General features: G+C 39.2%; 1 protein-coding gene across 4 annotated transcripts; it reads right to left on the bottom strand.

Moving 5' to 3' along the window:
* Positions 1–255: 255 nt before the first annotated feature.
* Positions 256–21,883, bottom strand: hhat (hedgehog acyltransferase). 4 transcript variants are annotated; one of them, XM_014472048.2, is made up of 12 exons: positions 20,855–21,883; positions 19,828–19,964; positions 19,678–19,742; positions 19,090–19,203; positions 18,820–19,014; positions 17,937–18,149; positions 16,436–16,613; positions 15,103–15,295; positions 12,382–12,417; positions 5,767–5,968; positions 5,200–5,344; positions 256–888 (listed from the first exon to the last, which is right to left on the bottom strand). In XM_014472048.2, exons 2-12 carry the CDS (start codon positions 19,934–19,936, stop codon positions 803–805), a joined length of 1,536 nt encoding a protein of 511 aa, XP_014327534.1. In that variant the 5' UTR covers positions 19,937–19,964; positions 20,855–21,883; the 3' UTR covers positions 256–802. The 4 variants fall into 4 exon arrangements, with proteins under 4 accessions (XP_014327534.1, XP_023183113.1, XP_023183114.1 ...); XM_023327345.1 differs by having other exon boundaries at positions 15,103–15,253; XM_023327346.1 differs by lacking the exon at positions 17,937–18,149.
* Between the last annotated feature and the right edge of the window lie 260 nt (positions 21,884–22,143).

Genomic DNA, 22,143 nt, shown 5'->3' with positions numbered 1-22,143 from the left:
ATTCAAAAATCAACCAGATTTGCTGCTCGCCTCTGTTGTTATACTAACTACTATTAACAATACAAGCAAACATGTCACGTTCACTGACGGACGTTGTGAGGCGTGTATGAAACATTTAATACTTTATGATGACCCGTCCTTCTTTTTCTTGTCAGCATTAAGTGCTACTACTAAAAAAAAGAAAATCCGCATTTCATTTGTCTTGTCATTTGAACATGTAAAAACTATTAATAAAACAGCAAAAATAGCTTTTTTAAAAAAATTGTAATCTTTATTAAAATTATGGACATTGCCATTTGGAACATTGATAGTTGTACATTTTCAGCAGTTCTTACCAGGAACAAACTAATATCTATATAAATGACAGGTGAGTTTGGGGACGTTTTCTTTTCCCATCGTGTCTGTAATGCAGAAGAAAAATAACCAATACTTTACTGTGATTTCACATGTCTGCTACATCCTGATTAAATGTGTATAGAACAGAGTCTGGGTCAGGTTTCTGCTGCTGCCCTCTGGAGTCTGACTGACCAACGGTTTTTAGCAGTAAACATTTCACTTCTCCGATTTACTGCACCACTGAGCAATATCTTATCAAAGCCGTACAATGAAGACAGACTCTGGGGTCCAGCGTTTTTTTGTTTTTTTTTGCTTTGCGGTGCAGCTCTGCTCTGCAGCAGAACTTGGGCTGTGTTTTGGACACTCGCCGTGGCTGTCGGGTCAGGTCGCCGCAGCTCCGCGGCCAACGGGTTGTCCTGCTTGTCCGGCAGCAGGGATTCTCAGTTTTCCAGGAAGTCAAGGTGACTCACGGTGGGGAAGAAGTTCGCTCAAGTCCAACCTGAGCAAAGCAGTAGAGGAAGGTCAGCATCGGCGGAGCGACGGTGGACCACCCTGAAACGAGAAGCAACGCACTCGTTACGTCTGGTGATTACAATCACAACGACTTACAGTATCATATAATTCCTCCTCAACATAAATAAATGCTGATCAGCTCAACTTATATTCAGTTCATTCAGGCGCAATAACGCGTTTTTGTTCCTGTTTTGCTATTTATAGCCAATTCTTGGAAGTTGGAGCGCAGGCAGCAGGTAAGGACGGCCGTCTGCGCCTCCTCCCATGCTGGCCTCCGTCCAAATTATCTCAGTAACCTGCACCTGCACCCACAATGCTTTTCAAGGGTCTATTCTCTTCTATTCATGTCAAAATCTAATTCACATACACATGAGCTGCTTAAAGCTCAGCTGAGCTGTCAGCCACTTCTCTACAGCGAACAGTTAAAACAGGAGAATGACGAGAAGACGTTTTATTTTCACTAAGTTTTATCTTTTACCTGGAAATCTAGGTGAATATTGAGCATAATTCTGGAAAATAAGGGTAAAAAAAACTATGCAGTTGTAAAATGTCACATTAAAATTTGAGTAAATGTATTCAGTGGTTAAGCATAATTGTTTTTACAGAGATGCGCTAGCAGGACCAATAAAGGTACAATAATCGTAACAATCCTTTAATAACTGCGCTAAAGTCAGAATTGTTTTGAGTGGTTCCGAACTTGGCCCTGCAGCAAATGGAGATAATGCAGATGGATGCTTTTTGTGATTTTCAGAATGACATTTTCAATGGAAAATGTAAATCTTCTCAATGACGTAGCAAGCAGGGTCATACATACGTTACTTTTTTACAGAAAATACATATTTGGGGTTATTAAACTTGGCTAAATACAGGAGCTATTTTTGCTGAAAGTTTATTTACACCAACTAAATAGAAAACAACTTTTCTTTTATTAAGACAAACATCAGAGACCCTTTTTATTGGACCTAAAATTTATTTTTTCCTTCCTTGTGTGTTATTGAATGTTCAATTTATTGCTGAGCAAGTAACAAGAAAGTAATTCACATCATATTTTATTTTTCAACTGAAAAGTACTTTCTAACCTTTATTTGACTTGGCGTAAGCAAATTTGCGGTTCATTCATAAAATGTTGTGTTGAATCATAGACAATTTTTACAAAACCTTTGATGCCTTCTACATATCAGGTTGTAGCCAACCATTGAAACTCCTGTTTCCAAATCAAACTTTGTTAAACATGAGGAAGGGTCAGGTAGTGGAACAGTAATATTTGGATTTGCCAAAACACCCTTTCAAACTGCAGTTTTCTTTTTCAAGAATGAATAAATAAAAAAAGGCAGTGGAAGACACATTTGTTGCCTTGAGCTTTTTGAAATACCAGGAGGTTTTAAATCTGGTATGGTGAGGTGAAAATGGGTCATCTTTGGGTCTTTCAGCAGGATAATGATCCAAACCATGTGAGAAAATCGACAAAGAAACTTTTCCCCAGACTCAAAATAAACCGTCTCTCATGGTCATCTCAGTCTCCAGAACAAAATACTAAAGAAAACCAGTAAAGTACATCTACTGTTGTTTTAATTCTCTAAACATTGGCCAAACGTATGCACGCTTTACAAAAAAATAAATAACAGAGATTCTCATCTCATTGCTGGAGTTGAGCTGAATGTCAATTAGTTCATAATTTTTGCTCCAGACAATAATCTCCAGATGCTATTTGATGGACTGTTGTACAGACAGTCTGTATACCAAGGGAATAAATCTTACTGCCAATATTTCATTAGGCGTACACCGATGAACTGTCAAAACAGCTTTCGTTTGGGCCAGCAGAAATTTAATAATCATTCTGCCCTCTGGAAGAATCATAGCAGCCCTTCACACTGACTGTAACGTTAGAGTCCTTCCCCCAAGGGGACACGGAAGAAATGCACACTCTGTTCATGGGCTCGGCTCACAGAGACGGGCAACAAGAACAACTTTAGACGCACAGTGCAGGTAGGAAATTGCAGACTTCACCCAGAGAGGTCAGAGAGCAATTACGCCGCTGTCAGAACAAGTGAAAATCCCAGTCGAGTTGATTTAAAAGCATTGATCTCATGGTAATCAAACTATCCCCCCCATCCTCCTGGTCGACACCAGAGGGCATGAAAAGTGCTGGATCAGTTACATTCAGAGCAGAAGAAGAAAAGCAGAAAGGTTACTAAGCAGATGGTTCCATGATTTTTTTTTTGAGAACACGTCGGACGCGCGGCAGGCGGCGGGTACGTCTATTGTAGTCCTAAATCACCCGAGTGGATTCTGAAATTATTTCCAACAATCCGAATAATTCAGAAGAGAAAAATTTTCCAAACACGAGTGGTTTTGTTTTACTTTATTTTATTTTACTTTCTAACTCTACAGTAGTTCAAAACAGAGCAGGAGGAAGAAGGCAAGACACCATTTCCTATAAGCTTTCCAGCAATTTATTACTGTCACAACGCAACTTATCTCGCGACTGGAATATAACCTTTATCTGAGGTCTGCAAAATGGTGGCGACAAAGCATCTTCACACTTACTCTGCAATTTTTTATAGATTTATTTTATTTTTTTTATCCGATGGCAGAAGGAGCACGAGGTGGAAGTCATGCGCGGCGATGCAAAGCGAGAGAAAATTATAACAAGCAACACGTCAGCAGAGGCTGCCTGCAGGCTGTGTCTTACTGATTTTTCATGTCAACATTTAAGATTTCTCATTTCTTTCTTTGAAGCTGTTACTGGGGTATTAATTCAAAACTTTAATCAGATGGAAAAAAATACTTAACTGAATTAAAGGTACAGAAGCAACCAATCAGAGCCAGGAGGAGGCTCTTAGAGCTGTTCATAATCCTTGTGTACACGCTGCTCAATGTGCTAAAGGCGGAGAAACAACTTAATGTTACAGGAAAACTATTCATCCGCCATTATTGGTGGCTATGCTAACTAGCCTTGCCATTCACGGCCAGCTTCCTTGTTGAGAATTAGCTGCAGTGATAGCAAGGGGGAGTGTAGAAGAGCCTGATTGACAGCACTAAGACTCTCCTCCTGCCTCTGATTGGTTGGTTCTGACCAGGAGCAGATGACAGCAGATCCATAAAAAGTAGGCAGAGGAGCTTGATTTTTACCGATTATCTGGCTCATATATTACTATCATGACATAGTGACATTTTGACAGATATTTAATTACAAAAATTACCTACAAAAAGTTTTCACACCAGGAAAATATTGTCACACCATAGCTATATTTCTCTGATCTTTACTAGAAAGAAACCCGTAACATAAAAAAAAAATGATTTTCACAATATGGAAAATAATAAGTATTTTTATTTTAATCAAGTTTTAAATATTGTGCATATTTAAGTTGTGGTTCCTATTGCTGCATTTCATCATAATTATCAGTATATTTTCATTTTGCGTCCCATTAAGACCATGAATGTCCTCAAAGCGCCAAACGTATTGACAAAAACCACCTGTTAAACTGCAAATACACGGCTTTTAGTGAGTTATTCTTAAAATTCTATAATTTTACAAAAACTTCTTTTCACATCAACATAATGTAGATGCATAAAAACTGATTTGGTTTGCTATATTCAATAACATTTAAGCACACAACTGATGTCTTGAAGTTCTACTTATGTGGCCTTCCAGCGTCTTGAGGGCCACAGAAATGGCCACGGCGGGCCGGATTCGGCCCGCAGGCCTCGAGTTTGACACGCAGTATAAGGAATGTGTGAAGTACTGATAAGCATTTTTAAAATTCTTAAATTTACACCAAGAAACACAGTTTTTAAAAATGTGCATCAAACATTTAGAGGCTTTATTACGTCACTAATAGATTTAGTGTCTTCTAAAGCCTAAACACGTGAAAGGTTTAAAATAATCAAACTTCTTGAGGCGAAGGGTTGAATTTTCCGCTCTGAATCCCCCCCCTAGCACCTGGCCCAGCAGTGAATGCACATTAGACTGCTTATCATTAATGGACAGGCTTCAGGAAGGCCTGCCATCTCTCTTTAGGTACCAAATGGACCAAATACAACCGCAGGGAGCAAAATAGACCCTGGCACATCCACGAAGCAGATGTGCCCCTCCGACGTTCACGACTCTAATTGTTAGTTTCGGGTCTTCGCTCAAAGTAGCGGGAGGCTATTCTGTGCACCTGTGCGGATAAATATTAGACTGAGCATAAAGCAGCACCACGTCAAACAGTTTTATGATTTTAATTCACATCTACCTCAGGGCCGTCTCCGACTCCTATAAACAAAGATTCGGTACTGATAATCTAAAAATCATCCCAACAACATGGTGGGATTAAAACATGCAATGTCTGTGGAGGTGCAATTTACCCTGAATGAAGACGCGCTTCCAGAAGATTCTGCCCACGTGCGTCCCCCCGAGGAACACCAGATTAGACAGGATGAGCATGGCCGTCGAGAAGGCGCAGAGGAGGGCGGCGCAGCGCCTTCGCATCGCCAAGGAGAAATTCTGCTCCTGGGAAATCAGTAAATAAATAAGCAAGACCACGAGACGTTGTCGTTGTTAAGTCTGCGAGAGAACCCAAAAAGCCGAAACAAATGATCCATGTGACCATAAACTGGGAGGATCACACGGCGCCCCATCAGAGTTTAGGACTATTTTGAGGATGAGCCGACTCCCAAAGGAAGCCGGCGAAGAAAGTCCCGTTAATGGAATGCAAACGGCTCACAGTGATGTCGTGCCAATTAGACGAGGCCCAATGGGTTCGTCTGCTGTCTGCGCTCTGTAAAGCCGATCAACAGTCTGCTTTATTAAATGTAATAACACGACTTACGTTGCTAATAATTTCCTCCCTTGTAAAATAAGTGGAGAAATTTGATCTGTTGGAGCTGCTGCTGCTGCACAGCTGGAATTTAACGCCTTGATTAGAAACTCACAACTACGGAATGAAGGCGGGATGAGGCAAAGAGAGCTCTGATGGCGTTTTCCACCAGAACGCCGGCCCAGTTCATCAGGGCCCAGTACCGCAGGTAGTCCTGGCCGCCGTGCCAGAAGCAGACGAACGCAAAGGCGACGCCGGTGGAAAACACTTTGGAGAGAGGACCGTGGCGGGAACCACCCAGAGGCACGTAGATGTATCTGGGAAAAATAAAAAGGAAAACTAAAGGGTTTCACAAGAGAAAATACTGGGAATATTACAGATGTGACAACAAACGTGAATAAAAATTAGGCATGCACCAATATATCAGCTGGCGGTTAGGAAATAAAAATTTCAACATTTTCCTTATCAGTGTCAGCAAAGCTTCAATAACTTCAATAATCTTCGGAGTGGAAGTTATTACTGTGGAAAGTTTACTATTCTTGCCGTCAGACAAATGATTTAAAATTAATGCCAGATGAAGCAGAAGAGCCATTTAAAAACAAAAACCATTTCCTGAGCAGCCAGGCTGCTGCTTTCATGTGAAAAGAAAGGCTAAATGTAGCATAGCAAAGTTGCTGTTGTGTGTGTTGTCCTGTCCAGGATCATAATGCCATTTTATAGCACAACCAAGTGATTATATTATCTTCAATCGCTTTAAAAATGCTAAATATATCAAAACATGATTTAAAAGAAATTTGACTTCGCAATGTATTGCCTTGAAAGTGGCAAAGAATCTGCTGCTCATTCCGATACTACGCCTTCAGCGTGCCATCACAACAATCAGTTTCTATTCAGCCATTTACAACCATTTTAGGTGTGTTGGACTCAAAAGTAGTTTGTACGATAAGCTCAGCAGACGTTTGCTAATTGCTGCTGCGGCTAGTCTGGAGGAGCTGAGTGGGGGAAGGGTCGCTCTGTGAGGTGGAAGATCGGCTTGGAGACTACAACTCCAAGGAGGAGTTTTGTGGAAATAGATGGAGCTTTGTGAGAGCAAACGTATAGACATCCCCGAATGGTTGCCATGGGAGATACAAGGATTTCTCAAATACAAATGAAAGAATCCAAGCAACTTTCCAGGTATGTTTTGGATGACGGTATAACATTAGAACATAATATAAACCTCAAAAATGTTGATTTTACATAATATCCCACCTTTAAGATTTTTTTCAGCACTAGAGGCTTTTATTGATGAGAGAAAAGGGGAAAGACAGGCAGCAAATCTTCCTGGGTCGGGAATCAAACGCAGGATGGCTGTGTGTACAAAGCGCTCGCTCTGCTACTACACCACGTAGGACCTCATGTCGCTCTGTTTTACCCTTTTTGATCATTCAGCCTGTCTGTCAAGGAACATGACAGACTTGAAAATGCTGACTGTAAGAAATCTGAAGAGTTTGCAGAAATGTCTACTTACTCTTGTGAATACACCCAGACACTTGTAATGACTAATTATAGAGTCGGTGGAAGAAAACCTCATCTCTCATATTATTTATACTATTTTTTTGGATAGGTACAAATATATAATGCGTGTGAATATGGTGTGTTTTTATATTTTGAGGAGTGCAAAAAAATACTACTAGTGGCATATCTGTTTTATAAAAGAGAAAAGGAGATGAGCTGCATTATACTGTAAACACAGATTTCCAGTGATGCAGAGTGATGCAACTTTCAGTTGTTTTGGAGAAAATCATCGTTTCATTTTACTTTGGACATTTTGAAGCATTTGTTCAATTTCCAAACATTCCAGAAGTTAGAAAAAAAATGCTATTACACCTCGAATGATGAAATCTCTGCTGGCACTAACAGGCGGAACGATGCGCTGAATTGTGAGGAAGCCCCGACACAGAAACCGTCGTGTCATTTTCACGATTTCTTTTCATTTCATACAGTCAAATGTGGCTCTAATGTCCACTGAAAGCACAGCAGCACTCCAGGGAACAGAAATCCCTGCCAAGACGTTAACAACACAGCAGACTGTGTTAATGAATCCAAAAATAGAAAACCTGAGCTTCACACCAAAGCCTTGACACAGATTTGCTGTTCTATTGTTTTTCTTACCCTTTCTTCCATGGGTAAGTTTGCCCTTTGGGGTAATAAACAAGACGCGCGGTTAGATGAAAAAGCAGTATTTATGTTGTGGTATTTTATCAAACATTAAAAATTTAGTGCATAATTCATGCATGAGACTGAACTGTATGCGGTGTAAAAATAGCAGCGCCATGCTCCCGGGATAGCCCCACTTTATGTGCATAATGCAACACCAATCGGTGACAAATGGCTTCATATACCGGGAGCACCTCATCTGTCCCGCGAGGAGCTGCCAGAGCCTGAAAAGCGCGACACACCACTCTGACACACTCAACAAACATCTCGCTGTGTGTGTGTGTGTGTGTGCGGCATGCGCCTGCGCTGGAAACTAATTATCTCAGCCTCCCTGTGGCTAATCAATGTTTGTGAAAGATGAGCCAGCATTTTCTGAGCCCTAAATAGAGCGGCCAGCTCGGCCATATTGCCGGATGAAAGTCGGAGCAAAAACAGATGGAGAGCGTCAGGACCCAAGAAAACTGGATACCTGAACACGCTCGGCGTCGGCTAATCATCAGCGATTTAATTGGACAGATAGGCGCTGTAAACAGATGTTAGTTAAAATATGATCATTTTTAAGACATACAGGACCGCCCGACTAATCACCGTTATGTAACACCAATACACTTAATGTAGGAGGTTCAAATAATGTGCTGTCAGGCTTTATGGAGCGAGCCATCGGACAGGAGGAGTGCTTTGTCATTATGGCTGCACCGTTGGTAGGAAAAAGGACGATATAAATGGTGATCAAGAACTGGGACGGGTTCTTTCTGAATCCGCCGGACGCCACAGCAGTTACTTTCATTGTTCAAAACGAGGATTAGGTCAACAAAATTCATTCTGACGCCGAACGAAAACACACACAGAAGCTTAGGAGCAACTGAAAAATGATAAAACACAAAAAACACTTCAATATGAAAGGACCAGATAACCCAGTGTTTTATCTGCAAGCGCTGCCAAAACCTCATCACCGCAGCACAGGGTGCCAAGTAACTAGAACCGCCCAACATATAAAATGGCAAAGTGCTGCTTTGAATTAAACATTTGGCCAGAACTTGTATTTTCAGTGCCATGCATTAACACTGTTCATGTCGAGTTCTTATATTTGGCCAGTTGGATGGTCTCCCGCTGTCCTTGGTGGTCAAACAAGATGCATATTTTGTTGAGATGTTAGAAGAGAAGATGAAAAAGTCAAGACATATGGGTTGATTGCAATTGTTATTGTTACTGGAAAACATTTTTCTGATAGGTTTCAACTCTAAACATCTACAAAATATAAATTACAACAAATTTCATAGGGAATTTTTCCAGCATGCTCAACAACAAACAGTGTGTGCAATATAATAATAAGAGGTTTGCAGAAAGGAAAAGTTTCAAGTATGCAGATGTTTTCAGGGCTATCCTATAATTTCTTGCAGTCTGCTCTCCAGAAGAAAAACAGGATTTGAGTGACTCTGTAATAAAATAACTAAAAGCATTTGCGTGCACCCCAGTCTGGTTTTGAGCCACTGTCTATACAGTTTTGTGAAAACGTGTTTTTCTTGCTCCTGCTGTTGCCGCCGTTTCTACAAGCCTTAAAATGGGGAACTCTGGCTTCATAAGGTTACCCAGAGAAATGTCAGCGCATGCTTAAACCAGGCCTGACCTCGTTTTAAACAAGACACGAATACTATTTATATTGTCCGGTCGCAGGTAAAGTGGTGTGCTGCACTAGAACATGTCACCGTTGCTCTGGATTACAGCTTCGGTGAATATCATCAGACTAAACACAGAGGAAGAAGAGAACCAGACCAGTGATGTGCAGCTGCACTCGGAGGATTTGCCGTTAAAACAGTCGACGCTTCATTAATAATAGAAATATCCATTTTTAGACCAACCATGGGGAAATTCAGGATAAGAAGTATCAGATTATTAATAGAAGATAGTAGAAAATAAGAGGCATTCAGTTCACATTAGTAAATGCTGACATAAACACTAAAAAAACCCTAAAGTTTCAGTAGTCGGTCTGGTGGGTCACATTAGTTTTTATTTTCCATGTTTATTTGTTTCAGCAACAAAGTTGAATTTCAAATTCATATTTACAATAATTGAGTTGGAACTATTAGCCTGATTTCCCAGTCAGAACCTATTTAGCCTTTTAGCAAGTTTTTCCATGTTGAATAATCATACTGCGTTACATGCTGATTCTCATAAAAATCATATAATGTCTTTATCGAGTACCGTTAGGTTTGTATTAGTTTGTTTTCGGTGCGTTTCTCAGCATTTTATTAGAAATGAGGTTCATGCTGTGAGGCCAAAATTTCCCAGCTGGTGAACTGTGAAATATTATGGGGCAATGGGGCAGAAAAACCTGACCCATAAATGTCTGCTTCTCCGTGTACTCTTTAAGGAGACCACAGCCTCGGCTGACTGACAGATCTGCAGGCCCTGAGAGGAGGTGACACCGCTTGGCTCTCCCAAACTAGAGGGGACGGTTTGTTTTGATGTAACCCAGAAAAAAAAGGAGGTTAGATTTTTATGCAAGTTAATCAGTGTCTTTTTATGACTTTTAGGGATTGTCATTGAACTGGACAGCTTTAGTATCTGCGTTGCATTTGATTTGTTTTTTAAAGGGGTGATATTGTGTAAAAATCTACTTTTTTGAGCTTTTTATCATGTTAAAATGCTCCTTCACTTGGAGCGTGACAATTAGCAAACATTTGCTGAGCTCACCATATAAACTACTTAGTGCAATGCTCCTAAGAACAGCTGTAAACGGCATAATGAGAAGCATTGTTGTGACAAGGTGCTAAAGACGGAGAATCAGAAAGAGAAGGAGCTTCTTAAAGAGACAGAGACCCAATTTTAAGGCGTTAAATTTCTATCAAGTCATGTTTGATATGTACAGCATTTTTTCAACAACTGAAGCACAGTCACTCGATTGTGCTTTAAAATGGCACTACATGCCTGGAAAATACATTTTGCCGTCCCTTTAAATGAGGAAGCGCATAGGAATTATGACATCTTTTATATACTAATCAACTACAACTTGTCACATAAACACCCAGGAAAAGACAATATAATATTTCTACTGTACCATTTGTTGCCAACAAATGCAGTGAATTATAACCATTTTTGATTATATTTTGTTCTGAAAAGTGGCTCCATTTCAGGTCCTTTATGATGGATTTTGTTCACATATGGCAAAGAAAAAGGAGCCTAAAAAACTCTAGAGCCGTTTTATCAGATTCTCAGATGACATACTTGGTTTGGAAACAGGTAAAGAGAACAAACCCCCCCCCCCACAAATAACCATTTGTGATTTTGTATTTTTATTTTGCTCAACTTCTAACGTAATCAGAACCTATTCTTACGGTTGACCTCTTAACCTACAGTCCAATAGAAATATTTACAAAAAAAATTATTTGCAGGATCGAATGTCCATCCTCTGTTGCAAATGTAATAACTCAATCAATCACCCCTGAAGAGCTTTCTTTTTTCTTTTTTTTTTTTTTCAGCTGTACTTGATACCTGGTGGCACAGAGGCCTGGAAAGCATAATGCAATGGCAAAGAATGAGGCACTTAGCTGCCCAGGGAGACGAGCTGCCAGTGACTCATGTGGAGCACATCGTTTAACACCTACACGCTCATTCAGCCCTCTTCAGACGACATCGGCAGAATTTTTTTGGAACTGCATTAAAACATCTTCAGAAGAGGAACCGTCGAGGTATTGTGTCACGGGTATCATCTCGCATCTACAGAAGGATAATTGCGCGCGATGCCATTAAGCAGACGAAAACCCATTTCCAGAGGGCTCTGCTTAAAATGGAAACACGTATGTTTGCAATTAAAATGGAAGGGACTTTGAGCGGATGAATTAAAGCTACTTTAATAAGTTTGCTAGGTTGTAACAACGTGAAAAACAGACCTTAGTGTATGTGTCAAACAGACTAAAGAGGAAAAAAATTAGCAAAATATAAACACCACTTTCACAGACTTTTTTTTTTTTGTGTGTGTTCTGACAACCGTGCAGCGGTAGAGTCGCTGTAACGCAGAAATGTGCGTCTAACAAGCAGACCACCAACTCCCAGCAGGCTGGACCCAGCCGAGTGTGCATCATTAAAAGAAAAAGCGAGTAATAATGTGTGTTGTCCAAAGTGAAAGTGAGAAATCTACAAACTCCTCCAATTACATGCACACATTAAACAAGGCAGCCTCTCTTCACGGTGCGGGAGCAGAAAGGCGACAGTGGAAACGCTCGCCGCCACATGAACATAAGAAAGCAAGCGCGCGTGGAAATACAGCATCCGGCTCTGTCGTACTGAAACACGTGAGCAGGCAGCATGCGAGCGGCACGCTTTTTCAAACGGTTGTTCCGCTGCCAAGCTCAGTGTCCCACAGGAAATGCGCTCTTTAGAGTGCAGTGAGTAATGAGCACAAGGCAAAACTGCTGGCGATCATAAAGCAATAAAAGCCGACGGAGATATTTTGATATAGACAGCGCCTCACATCTTTAGTGAGCATCAACATGTGAATTAGTCAGTCCAGCGGTGATGAAGAGTCTCTTACCTGATAAGCCATCGATACAGCCCCTCGTCAAAGTGCCTGAGGCAGAAAACAAATGGATATTTCAGGCCCACATTTGCATATCTGCAGGTTTCAGCAAGTCGAATTTAAATCTTTTTAGAACTTTTTGTTAATTTCGCCTATGAAATGTAACCCCCCCCAAAAAAAACACTATAGAATGGTAGGGGGAACTTGCTGCATTACAATCAAGCATAGCAAAAACTGTGAACTTAGTGCTTCTCACACTGCATATGGCTCTCTTCAGCCTGAACCCCCACAGGGCCAAGCTTAATTTTTTTTACACCAAGCCTTGTATTGATTGGCAGCGGAAGTAGCACCAGCCAACTGGAGATAAATTTGCATTTATCCAGGATAGACACCAAAACGCTAGCTAGCAAGTTAGCTAGATTGCTAGCTAGCTTTGTGCTAGCAGGGGATTATTAGCAGCTAGTTTCTAGTCGCCTTAACCACCTCAAGTCATAGAATGCAATGAAAATGTTTGTGTGTGACTCAAAATTTTGCCTGACAGAAAAAGTTTGATGATAAAAAAAACTACATTAAATAGCCCTACCTACAAATTTAAGACCTGTAGCTAACATGTTTTCTTTTATTAAGTAATTTTAAGGCCTTAATTTTAGACAAACGAATTTAAGACGATTTAAGGACACTGTACAGTGTACGCAAAAATAAAAAAAACACAAAGTTAGAAACACCTGAACGCTGAGCTTCCAACGACGTAAACCTTGTGCTGTAGCCAGACTGTCCGGTGTCGAGTGTTTGTGAGCCGGCGCTTTGTCATAACAAAGATTAGATCTGGCAGCGTCTATAAACTGAAACTGGAGTTTTGATGGTGTCGGCCGACAGCTTTATGCATTCTATCAATGTCGCCGGCATCGACCAGCTCAGCACATAAGAGCCGGATTGGAGTGCATCGGCGTCAGCACATCGGCTCTGACTGCTGCAGAGAGGACATTTTATCATGCAAAGCCAAACACATCCAGTCTCCACTTTATTAGCTCACAGTTAAGGAAGCATTACTCATGGTTAATTACATTCAGGAGCAACAATGTATGCATCTGAAACGTGAGCAAATTTAAAGGTTGACTGGACTTATTGCAGTAAGCAAATGGCCATCGGGTAAAACTCAAGTTGAGTTGCTAAATTCTGAAGCTTTCTGACAAATAAAACCAGGTTTAAATTTAGCTGCATTTGGAGAGAAGTACAGTTGTCAGCTTCATAGGGGATTATAGGAAGCTTTATTTATCTATTTAGCCAACTTACACTCAAACAGGTTGAATTTAACAACAGAATCCTGCAAAATTAGCAGATCCTTAGAAAAGCTGAACCAAATAATAAACTTTGAAACCATATTAACAGGTATAGACCAATCTCAAGTGGTTAAATTTTCAGAGATTAGATGCTGAACACAAATAGTGTCATGTCACAAAAAAAACACGACATAACATAACAGAATCCTCTTTAATGTTTCCTTCATATTTAATTGTCTTCTGTCTTTATGTATGCAGACTAATGCACATGTGAGAGGCACCACTTGTTGACTCTCAATTAACTTGAGCAATTGTGACCCCTTCAGCATAAAACAGGGATGAACTCTTCTGTAGCAAGAACACCTAAAATTAGGTGGTATTTGTCTGGTAGATGTTGTGGTTTAACATTCAGTTGCTGGCAGAAGACTCAAATTTATACATTTATAAATAAATGCACCACTACTAATCTCTGACTGAGCTTCTGCCATAACTCTAGCTGGATACATGACCGCTCCTTGTGGCAGAATCGGCAGAGAAAGTTTTAAACTGGATGTTTTTCTGGTTTTCAATCAGAATCCATTCATTTTTCTGTAAATAGTATTTACGTAACGGCTTTCCGACGCCGTTATTTAAGATTTTTGTCATTGTCTTGTCGGAACATCAACTTGCATCCAAGTTACAACCGTCTACTTTTGACGATCTGAAGTAAAGTTGAACAAATTTTGAGGTAGACCTCCTTCATCAATATTTCACCCACTTGGTGCATTGCATCTGGAAGCCACTGGCAAAAACAACCTCACAAAATGGAGCTTAGCAGTTAGCATTATGTTTCAAAACCTGGCAGTGCTGATGTGATACCTTCAAACTAAACACAGAATTCCATAAAGAATTGCAGGATTTTTAGATCACAAATGTATTGATGTGCCAAACCCATTTCAGTATAACCAGAGAATTATGCAAATCAAGTTCACACTGGTTCCAATGTCTTCTCCATCTTACAATAATGCTTAAATAAATGCTAATGATGTTCAAAAGGCAAAATAAGAATATGTTTTTTAAATTCCCTCTTTAAAAATTTAAAATCTGTAATTTAAGTCTTCTGATTTACTTTGTAGTTTGACATATGCTGATGTTATTTTGTTTTTAGTTTGAAAAAAAAAATACAAATAAAATTCAGTGAATTGGTCCCAGTAAACAAACCATTATAGTGTGAAGCACACACAGAGACACACTGCTGCTGATGTGAGGATGACCCTTTGTCCTCTTGTAGGTAATGACTCAAGATGAGACAATTTTCTCAGGCCAGTCTGGACCTGACTGCTAACGCAGAGAGTTGCACTTTAAAGCTATTTTGCGTCAGAGTTCCCTTTTTTTCCTCCTCAAAGGTCCCGGGTTTTAGTCCAGCCTCTGACATGAAGATACCCCCTGTTACTCACTTGACAATGAGCGCTCTCACCTCCACATCCCTGTGAAGCTGTGCATGATGCTGACGCAGCGCGGGAGCTTCGGGGGGACCAGGCCGTCCAAAGTGGCGAGCATGGACGGAAGCCCAAACAGCACCAGATACTTCACGTAGAAGAACTGGACCAGAGCCAGGGCCAGACCCCCTGAGGCAGACAGCAGACACGGAGCTGAAATCATTTCAGGTTCTACAGAGACAACAATGAGTAGTCGTCCATTTAGAGAATGTAACAGAGGAGCAACAGCAGGAGATTAATAGCTGCACTTTAACTTGGTTTAACATGATTCACTGCTGTGATTAAACAGCTGCTAAATTATTGATTACGAATTAGCGTATCTAACATTTAAAATAAACTCCTTGGTTTTGACAACTTGGAAGAAAAAGATAATTGAAAGCAAAACCCATTATTTCAGTTAACGGTTTATTGATTAATCGGACGAAAAATTGGCAGATTCTGCAGATTTTTCACTTAACCACTTATGGATTTTTTGTACAAAATTAGAAATGCATTAAAAGATGAAAATAAACAAATAATGTCATCCCTTTTTAAATTAACAAAATACACATTTTGTCGCCTAAACTGCAATAACACAGCATTCCTTTAGTGTATGCTTGATCATTTGTAGTGAAAGATGCATTTGCAGCTAAAAAAAAATACTTTTAACATCAACATGTGAACAGCTCACAGGCCTTTCCACTTGACTTAACATCAATACAGCATCTGTTGATTACAATTTTAGATTAACCAATCAATAATTGGATGGGAAAAGGCGCTCAATAGGATTCTTTTTACAGAGTTTGAACTGGGTGAAGCTAAAACTAAGGAGTTTTGAGCAGAATATATTTACAGAAAAAGGCAGGGGGGGGATCTTAATGCAAGATGTGTATATTTTTGTACAGCTTTGCCTTAATTACTGGAATCATGTGAATCCCTTATCCACATGATAGGGTGTTGTTCTGCGGGTGTTGTTCTTTTTGCAAATGGCTCTTTTTGAGTCTGTATACTCCAGAGAATCGACAGCTAAATTAGTTGACAGTCATTTCAATAAATCAATTCGTCATGATTAACCGTTTCAGCCCAAGCAAAAATGAAAATGTCTGAATGAATGAGCTGATGACCGGCTGTCAAAGCAAGGCCGCCCACATCAGATTAATAAAATCATGAATCACAGATAATTAGTAAATGTGTAATAGCAGATAGTAGTCTTCTGCAGATATAATCTCTATATATTGTTCAACATATGTCTTCTGTGGGAGGAACGTGTTGGATATAACACCTCGTTTTAGCTGCGATGAAACACAACAAGCTCTGAGTGGAAAGTCTTACCCAAAGCCCAGGGAGGAAGCAATTCTATGTAGGTCTCATTAGAGTGGATGGAGTGCATGTACATGACGTGGATCATGTATTCTGCCAGGATCCACCACAGAATGACCCGGACTGATCTGACCAGCACGTAGCCAAAGACAGATTCCTCCCCGCTGTTCTCGTCGGCCGACTTCCTCATCTGGCAGTGGAGAGACAGGAAGCACATACTGAAGGAGGGACGGTTAAACATATGAGACACATGTTGGGGTTTTCAGTAGAATGGAACGTCTTTTTTTATATTTCGACATGTTCATCAGCCGGTTGGAGGAACTGTTATTTTTTTATTGAGTGGTGTCAGAGTACAGAGGAGTGTACACAGATCCTTTTCCATATTCTTCACAATTGGCTTCACAATTTGTGAAACCAAATTGTGACATTGTGGCAATTGTGGCAAACAAATTGTTTGCCACAATTTGTGAAACCAAATTGTGGCAAACATACTTGTATTGATGTCTTAATGATTGCACTCTACAAAATGCAACATTTGTTACTGGTTTCAAATTTCTTACTGTAAGATGGGATTTTTAAAAATGTTTTTATGACGTAAAGCACTTTAAAATGCCTTGTTGCTTAAATGTGCTGTACAAATAAACTTGATTGATTTACTGATTCACAAAACTCCAATAAAATCTCCAACAACATGGAAAAAGATGAAAAATATTCAAGTAAATGATTTTGCAGAGGATTGTATCTACAGTATGTATTGATCTCCCAGTTCAACTGTTTGGGTTCACTTTTATTTATTGGTTTTGCTGTAATGCTGGGCATTTATTGAATCATTTATCGTGAAGAATTTCTTATACAAGAATTTGGATTTATTGTTGTCCCAATAAATTCCAATTAATGAAGTTAAAAAACCCAAACTGTGTTACTGGAAATGTTGTTTTTATCATCAACTACCCAGCATCAATAAATATCAGTAAATGCAAAAATATGATTAAATGCCGTTACAGTTTGGGGGTTAGTGTTATTAATCACTTCTTTAAGTAAATGGTGTGCTGAAGAAACATCTTTAAAATGGAAATGTTTTTCAAGAACAATATTTGTGTTAGTGGTAAAATGAATGCTGTACCATGCAGTCAAGAGTCATACAGGTTCCTAAAAAAGCTTTTTCTTTAATCATCATTTTAATCTTTTTTATAACGGTACCACAAAATATCATGATAAAACCCTAAGTCAGTATCATCCACCCATAGGTCAGTAACAAAATCCCAATAAAATGCACTGTGGTTGTAATGTGACGAAATGTAGAAGAAGCTCAAAAGATAAACATAAAAATGATTTTGCAGCATATCGTATCTAAACAAACGTATTTATAAAGTGCACGTTTAAAGATTATAAAAGGTTCACAATATAAAGAGATGAGAAATGGCTCAACTGCAACCAAAATGTGTTTTAGTGGTTTTAAAACCAGAACCCCGAGCCTGTATTGCAACACCAGAAGAGGCAATTTTACCCTCACCTGCTCAGCGTAGGCTTTGAAAGTGATAATGGGTCCGTTGAAGAAGAAAGGATGATAGAAGGTGTATGAAAACAGCCAGAAGAGATGCGCGACTCGACTGCACTCTAAAGGGCTCCAGCAGTGCTCCAGGCTGAAGCTGATGAATCGCAGGCCACAGACGGCAACGCTGAAAAGTAGCAGGTAGTACTCCTCCTCTGTGCTGTACCAGCCTCTCTGAGTAACACAACGGTTCACATTCTCTGGCAATTGTGATGAAAGTCTTACAGTACATTTATTGTATGTGCTTCTCAAAAGGAGAAGTTTAAAAGTTAGGGCATCTCTTTACAAATTTATCTTTAACTGAGGAGTTTCTTTTTAGATCTGTGTCGCTTTGCTTAACTTCAGTACCAAGCTATTGTTTTCATAATTAAATCATAAATATTTTTCACTGTAGCATGGCTTGCTAGTTCAGATATTGTGTTTCCAGCCGTAAAATGTCATAAAATGTTGAAGTCAATCAATTCAGACTGCAATAAGGCTCAGAGTGAGGAAGGGTGCGCCAAAAGAAATTCAACAAAACCGAAGAGGAAAGCCTCAGTGGTTCAACATCGTCCTAGTATATTCTGCCCTCTTGTGTTCTTTGGGGGTATAACGTTCAGTGAAAATAAAAAAAAAAACGTGGAAATGCTGTTCCGGGTAAAAAAAAAAAAGAAAGAAAAAAGATTCATTAAATGTCTTAGCTTTTGATTTGATAACCGACGTGCATTTTTGTTTTAATCTACACCTCCACTCAGCCAAAATCAATATAACTGTAATTATCTTGATGTTATTTATGGTATAAACACAAACAAACAAAACACCTCAAACATTAGGAAAAAGCTACAGTGTGGGACACACGGCTCACCTGGATGTCTTGCAGTGGCTGAATGTGAATTGTGGAGAGCAGCAGAAGGTTAGTGATCCACGCCAAAGAAGGCTTTCGCAGCTGGGCCGCTGAGAAGGCAACGGACAGCTGTAGAAGCAGAACCCCCACACCCTTAAAGCCCAGCAAGCTGCTGGCTGCCAAGAAGTCGAACATTGTGAGCGCAAGCACCTTAAGCTGCCGAGACAAAAAAAATACAGCTACCTTTCAACATACTCTATTTGCTTTAAGTGTACCGTAGGATCACCTCACCTTGGGGTGAAAAATGGCCGCCAGTCTTGATAATACGCCATGACCGACAAGAGTCCACAGTAAAGACTTTCTGGCCCACTCAGTCCAGAAACTCCACTCAAAGTCAGACGGGTCCTTTATTTAAAAAAAATATGTATAAATAATAATAATCCACTTCATCAAACATAAGCCTCTCTCACACTGATCTTATATTACTGGACTAAAACAGAGAGGAACTTGTGTTTTATTATTTAACATTATAATCAGATATTTAATATTGAGGATTCATATCCCTTGAACTCTTTACATTTTCCCTTGTTACAGTCACTTCAATGCATTTTGTTTTATAACTGCAGAGAAAGTGGCTTTACAAAGTAGCCTATTGATACAGATGGTCAGAATATATTTCCAAGCAACTTAGATTTTAATTAGTAAAGAAAATGAAACCTTTTCAATGCCCTTTACAAATTATGTGCAACCTTGTGTTTGTCTATGAGATCAAATTAAGGTTTGTGATTAAATAATGACAAGACAGAAAAAAATAAAATCAAGAGGCGTTCTTTTTCACAATCGACACAATGTGTTTTTAAAATTCACATCTTAACTTACCCTTTTGAAGCTCTTAAAAAGGCCATTTTCCAACTGGAACTCTCTCTGTAAACCAGCTTCATGCTCTGAGGCGGAAATCAGAGGAGAACAGTGACATCTTTCTTATTCTTATTTCATCGAATCCAATGTAACAACTGCTGTCTACTTTACCTTTGGAGAACTTGTGCAGCTGGTAAAAAGAGTAAAAATGAGAGCCCAAAGAGAGCAGCCAGTAGACAAAAATCTCAGGCCATGGCAGCGGTGACAGCTGGGATGGCATCGGGTAACGTCACTCTACTGTAATGCCTCTGAAACGGAGGGAGTCAGATACACAGATTTAGTCCGATTTATCCAAATATTTCTTTACAACACAGCAACTGCCAGTTCAGTGAGGGTCAACCTAGTAGGCTAAAGGATAGGCTCAAGATCAGGCTCAGTTTAGTTCTAGTCTGTGAGGCAATAATTGTTTAAAGCTGAAAAACATCTCAGGTTTAACCCATGTAGATTTAACCTGACCATTGCCTTCCTGTGTGTTTCACAAACCTGTTTGGATCAGAACTAAACCAGTAAAAGCAGCATTTAGTATCTTTGCTCCTCAGCTTGAGGCTGTGCACAACCTGCTGGTTCCTTCAAATCAAAACTGAAAACATTGCTGTTTAAGACACTTTCCCCAATGTCAAATTAATTTTAGCAGCTCATTTTTATTCATTTAAAAATGAATCTTTCACTTTTTCATTTGACGTTCTCTTGTTTTTAATGTGATTTTATTAACTTCTGATCCTTTATTTTACTGTAAAGCACTGCGAGTTACTTTGCGACTGAAACGAGCAGTACATGAATCAAAAAACTATCATTAAATATTGAAGAAAATACGAATATTGTAATCAAAATGACTATTTCATTAATTCTTTTATATTAACTGGTGCTCGTCAACTTGCTTTCTGTGTCTTTAGAACAAATCCAGAAGTAAATACAGCATTAAAATATTAACTTCAGCCTACAAACATATTTGAATTGTGACTATTTGCGAAGATGAGATGTAAAACAAAAATCTAAAACACCAAAAATGCCTTTATGAATAATAATACGTCCATTTCAAATATGAAAAGGATTTTAAATAAACTAAACACCATATTTCCTGTTTTTCACTACTAGATCATTTAAAATCGCAGAAAGCTTGTAAAAGCGTCCCACTTACCGTAAATCTTTTAAATACCTTCCACAAAGGTTTTAATAGCTCCAGCATTCCGAACTGGGAGGTTTTCGTTCGGTGCTGCTATTTTATGTTTTGAAAAATACCTGTGATACCTTAATGTTTGTATAAAAATTTACATTGTTTTCGCATCGCTAACTGAACCCGGAAGCCTCCACAAACTAATGTAGCTGTTCACTCCGTGAGCTGCAGGCAGACTGAGTTATGAAGTTACCGTATTAACCTAATAACTGGTCATTGATAAACTACTGCTCGGTTATAAAGTGGTTTCACAACATCAACACTGAGCAGCAGCGCGTTCTTCTTCTTTTGTTTTATTGTCGGATTGCAAACAACGTCACAGAGGCACACTGCCCCCTACTGTACAACCTCATAGCCTGCAACTACTAATTTCTGTGTTCATTTGATATGTGAAAATGAAAAAATCTTATTTATAATCCTGATTCCTCTTTATCCCTTTCTGTTCCTAAAATTCCTTTTAGACTCCATTCTGTATTTTATTTACTTTTCCCCTTCATTCTCTGTTATTGTACTTTTCAATTTCACTATTAAATAAATAAAGATTCATTTAAGTAGCTATGACCAACTCTCCATCTTGTCGTTGTTACATCTTCCCTCCTGTTTCCTTTCTCCATAAATATTTTCTTTGTAAATGTTTGTCGTTAGTTTTCTTCCTTTCTTACCTCCATTGCATATTGTCTCGTTTATATTTGTTTTTTCTTAATTATTGATTTACCCTCCCCTTTTCCAGGGGGATAAGTTCTGTTATTTCCTTCTCCAAAGCTCTTTTAGAAAGTTTATGTTTCATTTCCAACTAATTGGCATAAGGATTTCATTTAATAGATGTTTCCTACAGTTCTCTTACAGGTAGTTTTTTTCCTAAACTTTGTTATAGCCTGTCTTACCATACATGGTGTCTTTTTTAAATTTATTTTTTAACATTGATTTATATATATATCCCCGCTAAACAAACAAATTGAAATTAAAGCAAACTTTTTTAAATTCCAGAGTGTGATTGATTATGCCTTCAAGTTCAAAGCTCCCTGTCTGAATCAACTTCTTTAAAGAAGAGTGGAAATTGTTTGTTAAGTCCACAAAATGGATTTAAGTTTTCTTTTCATCGCTCAACAAGAGGAGGGTTTATTTTGGCAAAAATGATGTTGCTTCACTAGGGTTCAACAAAAGCTTCCATTCCAAATCAGACAGCATTGCAGGCTGTGTCCATACCACCACACAGAATCGGTTTTTAACAACAACAGCAACAACAAAAAAGG

Source organism: Xiphophorus maculatus, chromosome 22, assembly GCF_002775205.1.
Source record: "Xiphophorus maculatus strain JP 163 A chromosome 22, X_maculatus-5.0-male, whole genome shotgun sequence".
Lineage (NCBI taxonomy): Eukaryota > Metazoa > Chordata > Actinopteri > Cyprinodontiformes > Poeciliidae > Xiphophorus > Xiphophorus maculatus.
This window is presented reverse-complemented; position numbering and strand designations above follow the sequence as displayed.

Coding starts and splice junctions, on each gene's coding strand:
- hhat (XM_014472048.2), bottom strand. CDS start 19,936: ATGCCATCCCAGCTGTCACCGCTGCCATGGCCTGAGATTTTTGTCTAC. Junction 18,150..18,819: donor AGCCACTGCAAGACATCCAG/GTGAGCCGTGTG, acceptor TGTGTTACTCAG/AGAGGCTGGTACAGCACAGA. Junction 5,969..12,381: donor CTGTATCGATGGCTTATCAG/GTAAGAGACTCT, acceptor TATTTTTCCCAG/ATACATCTACGTGCCTCTGG.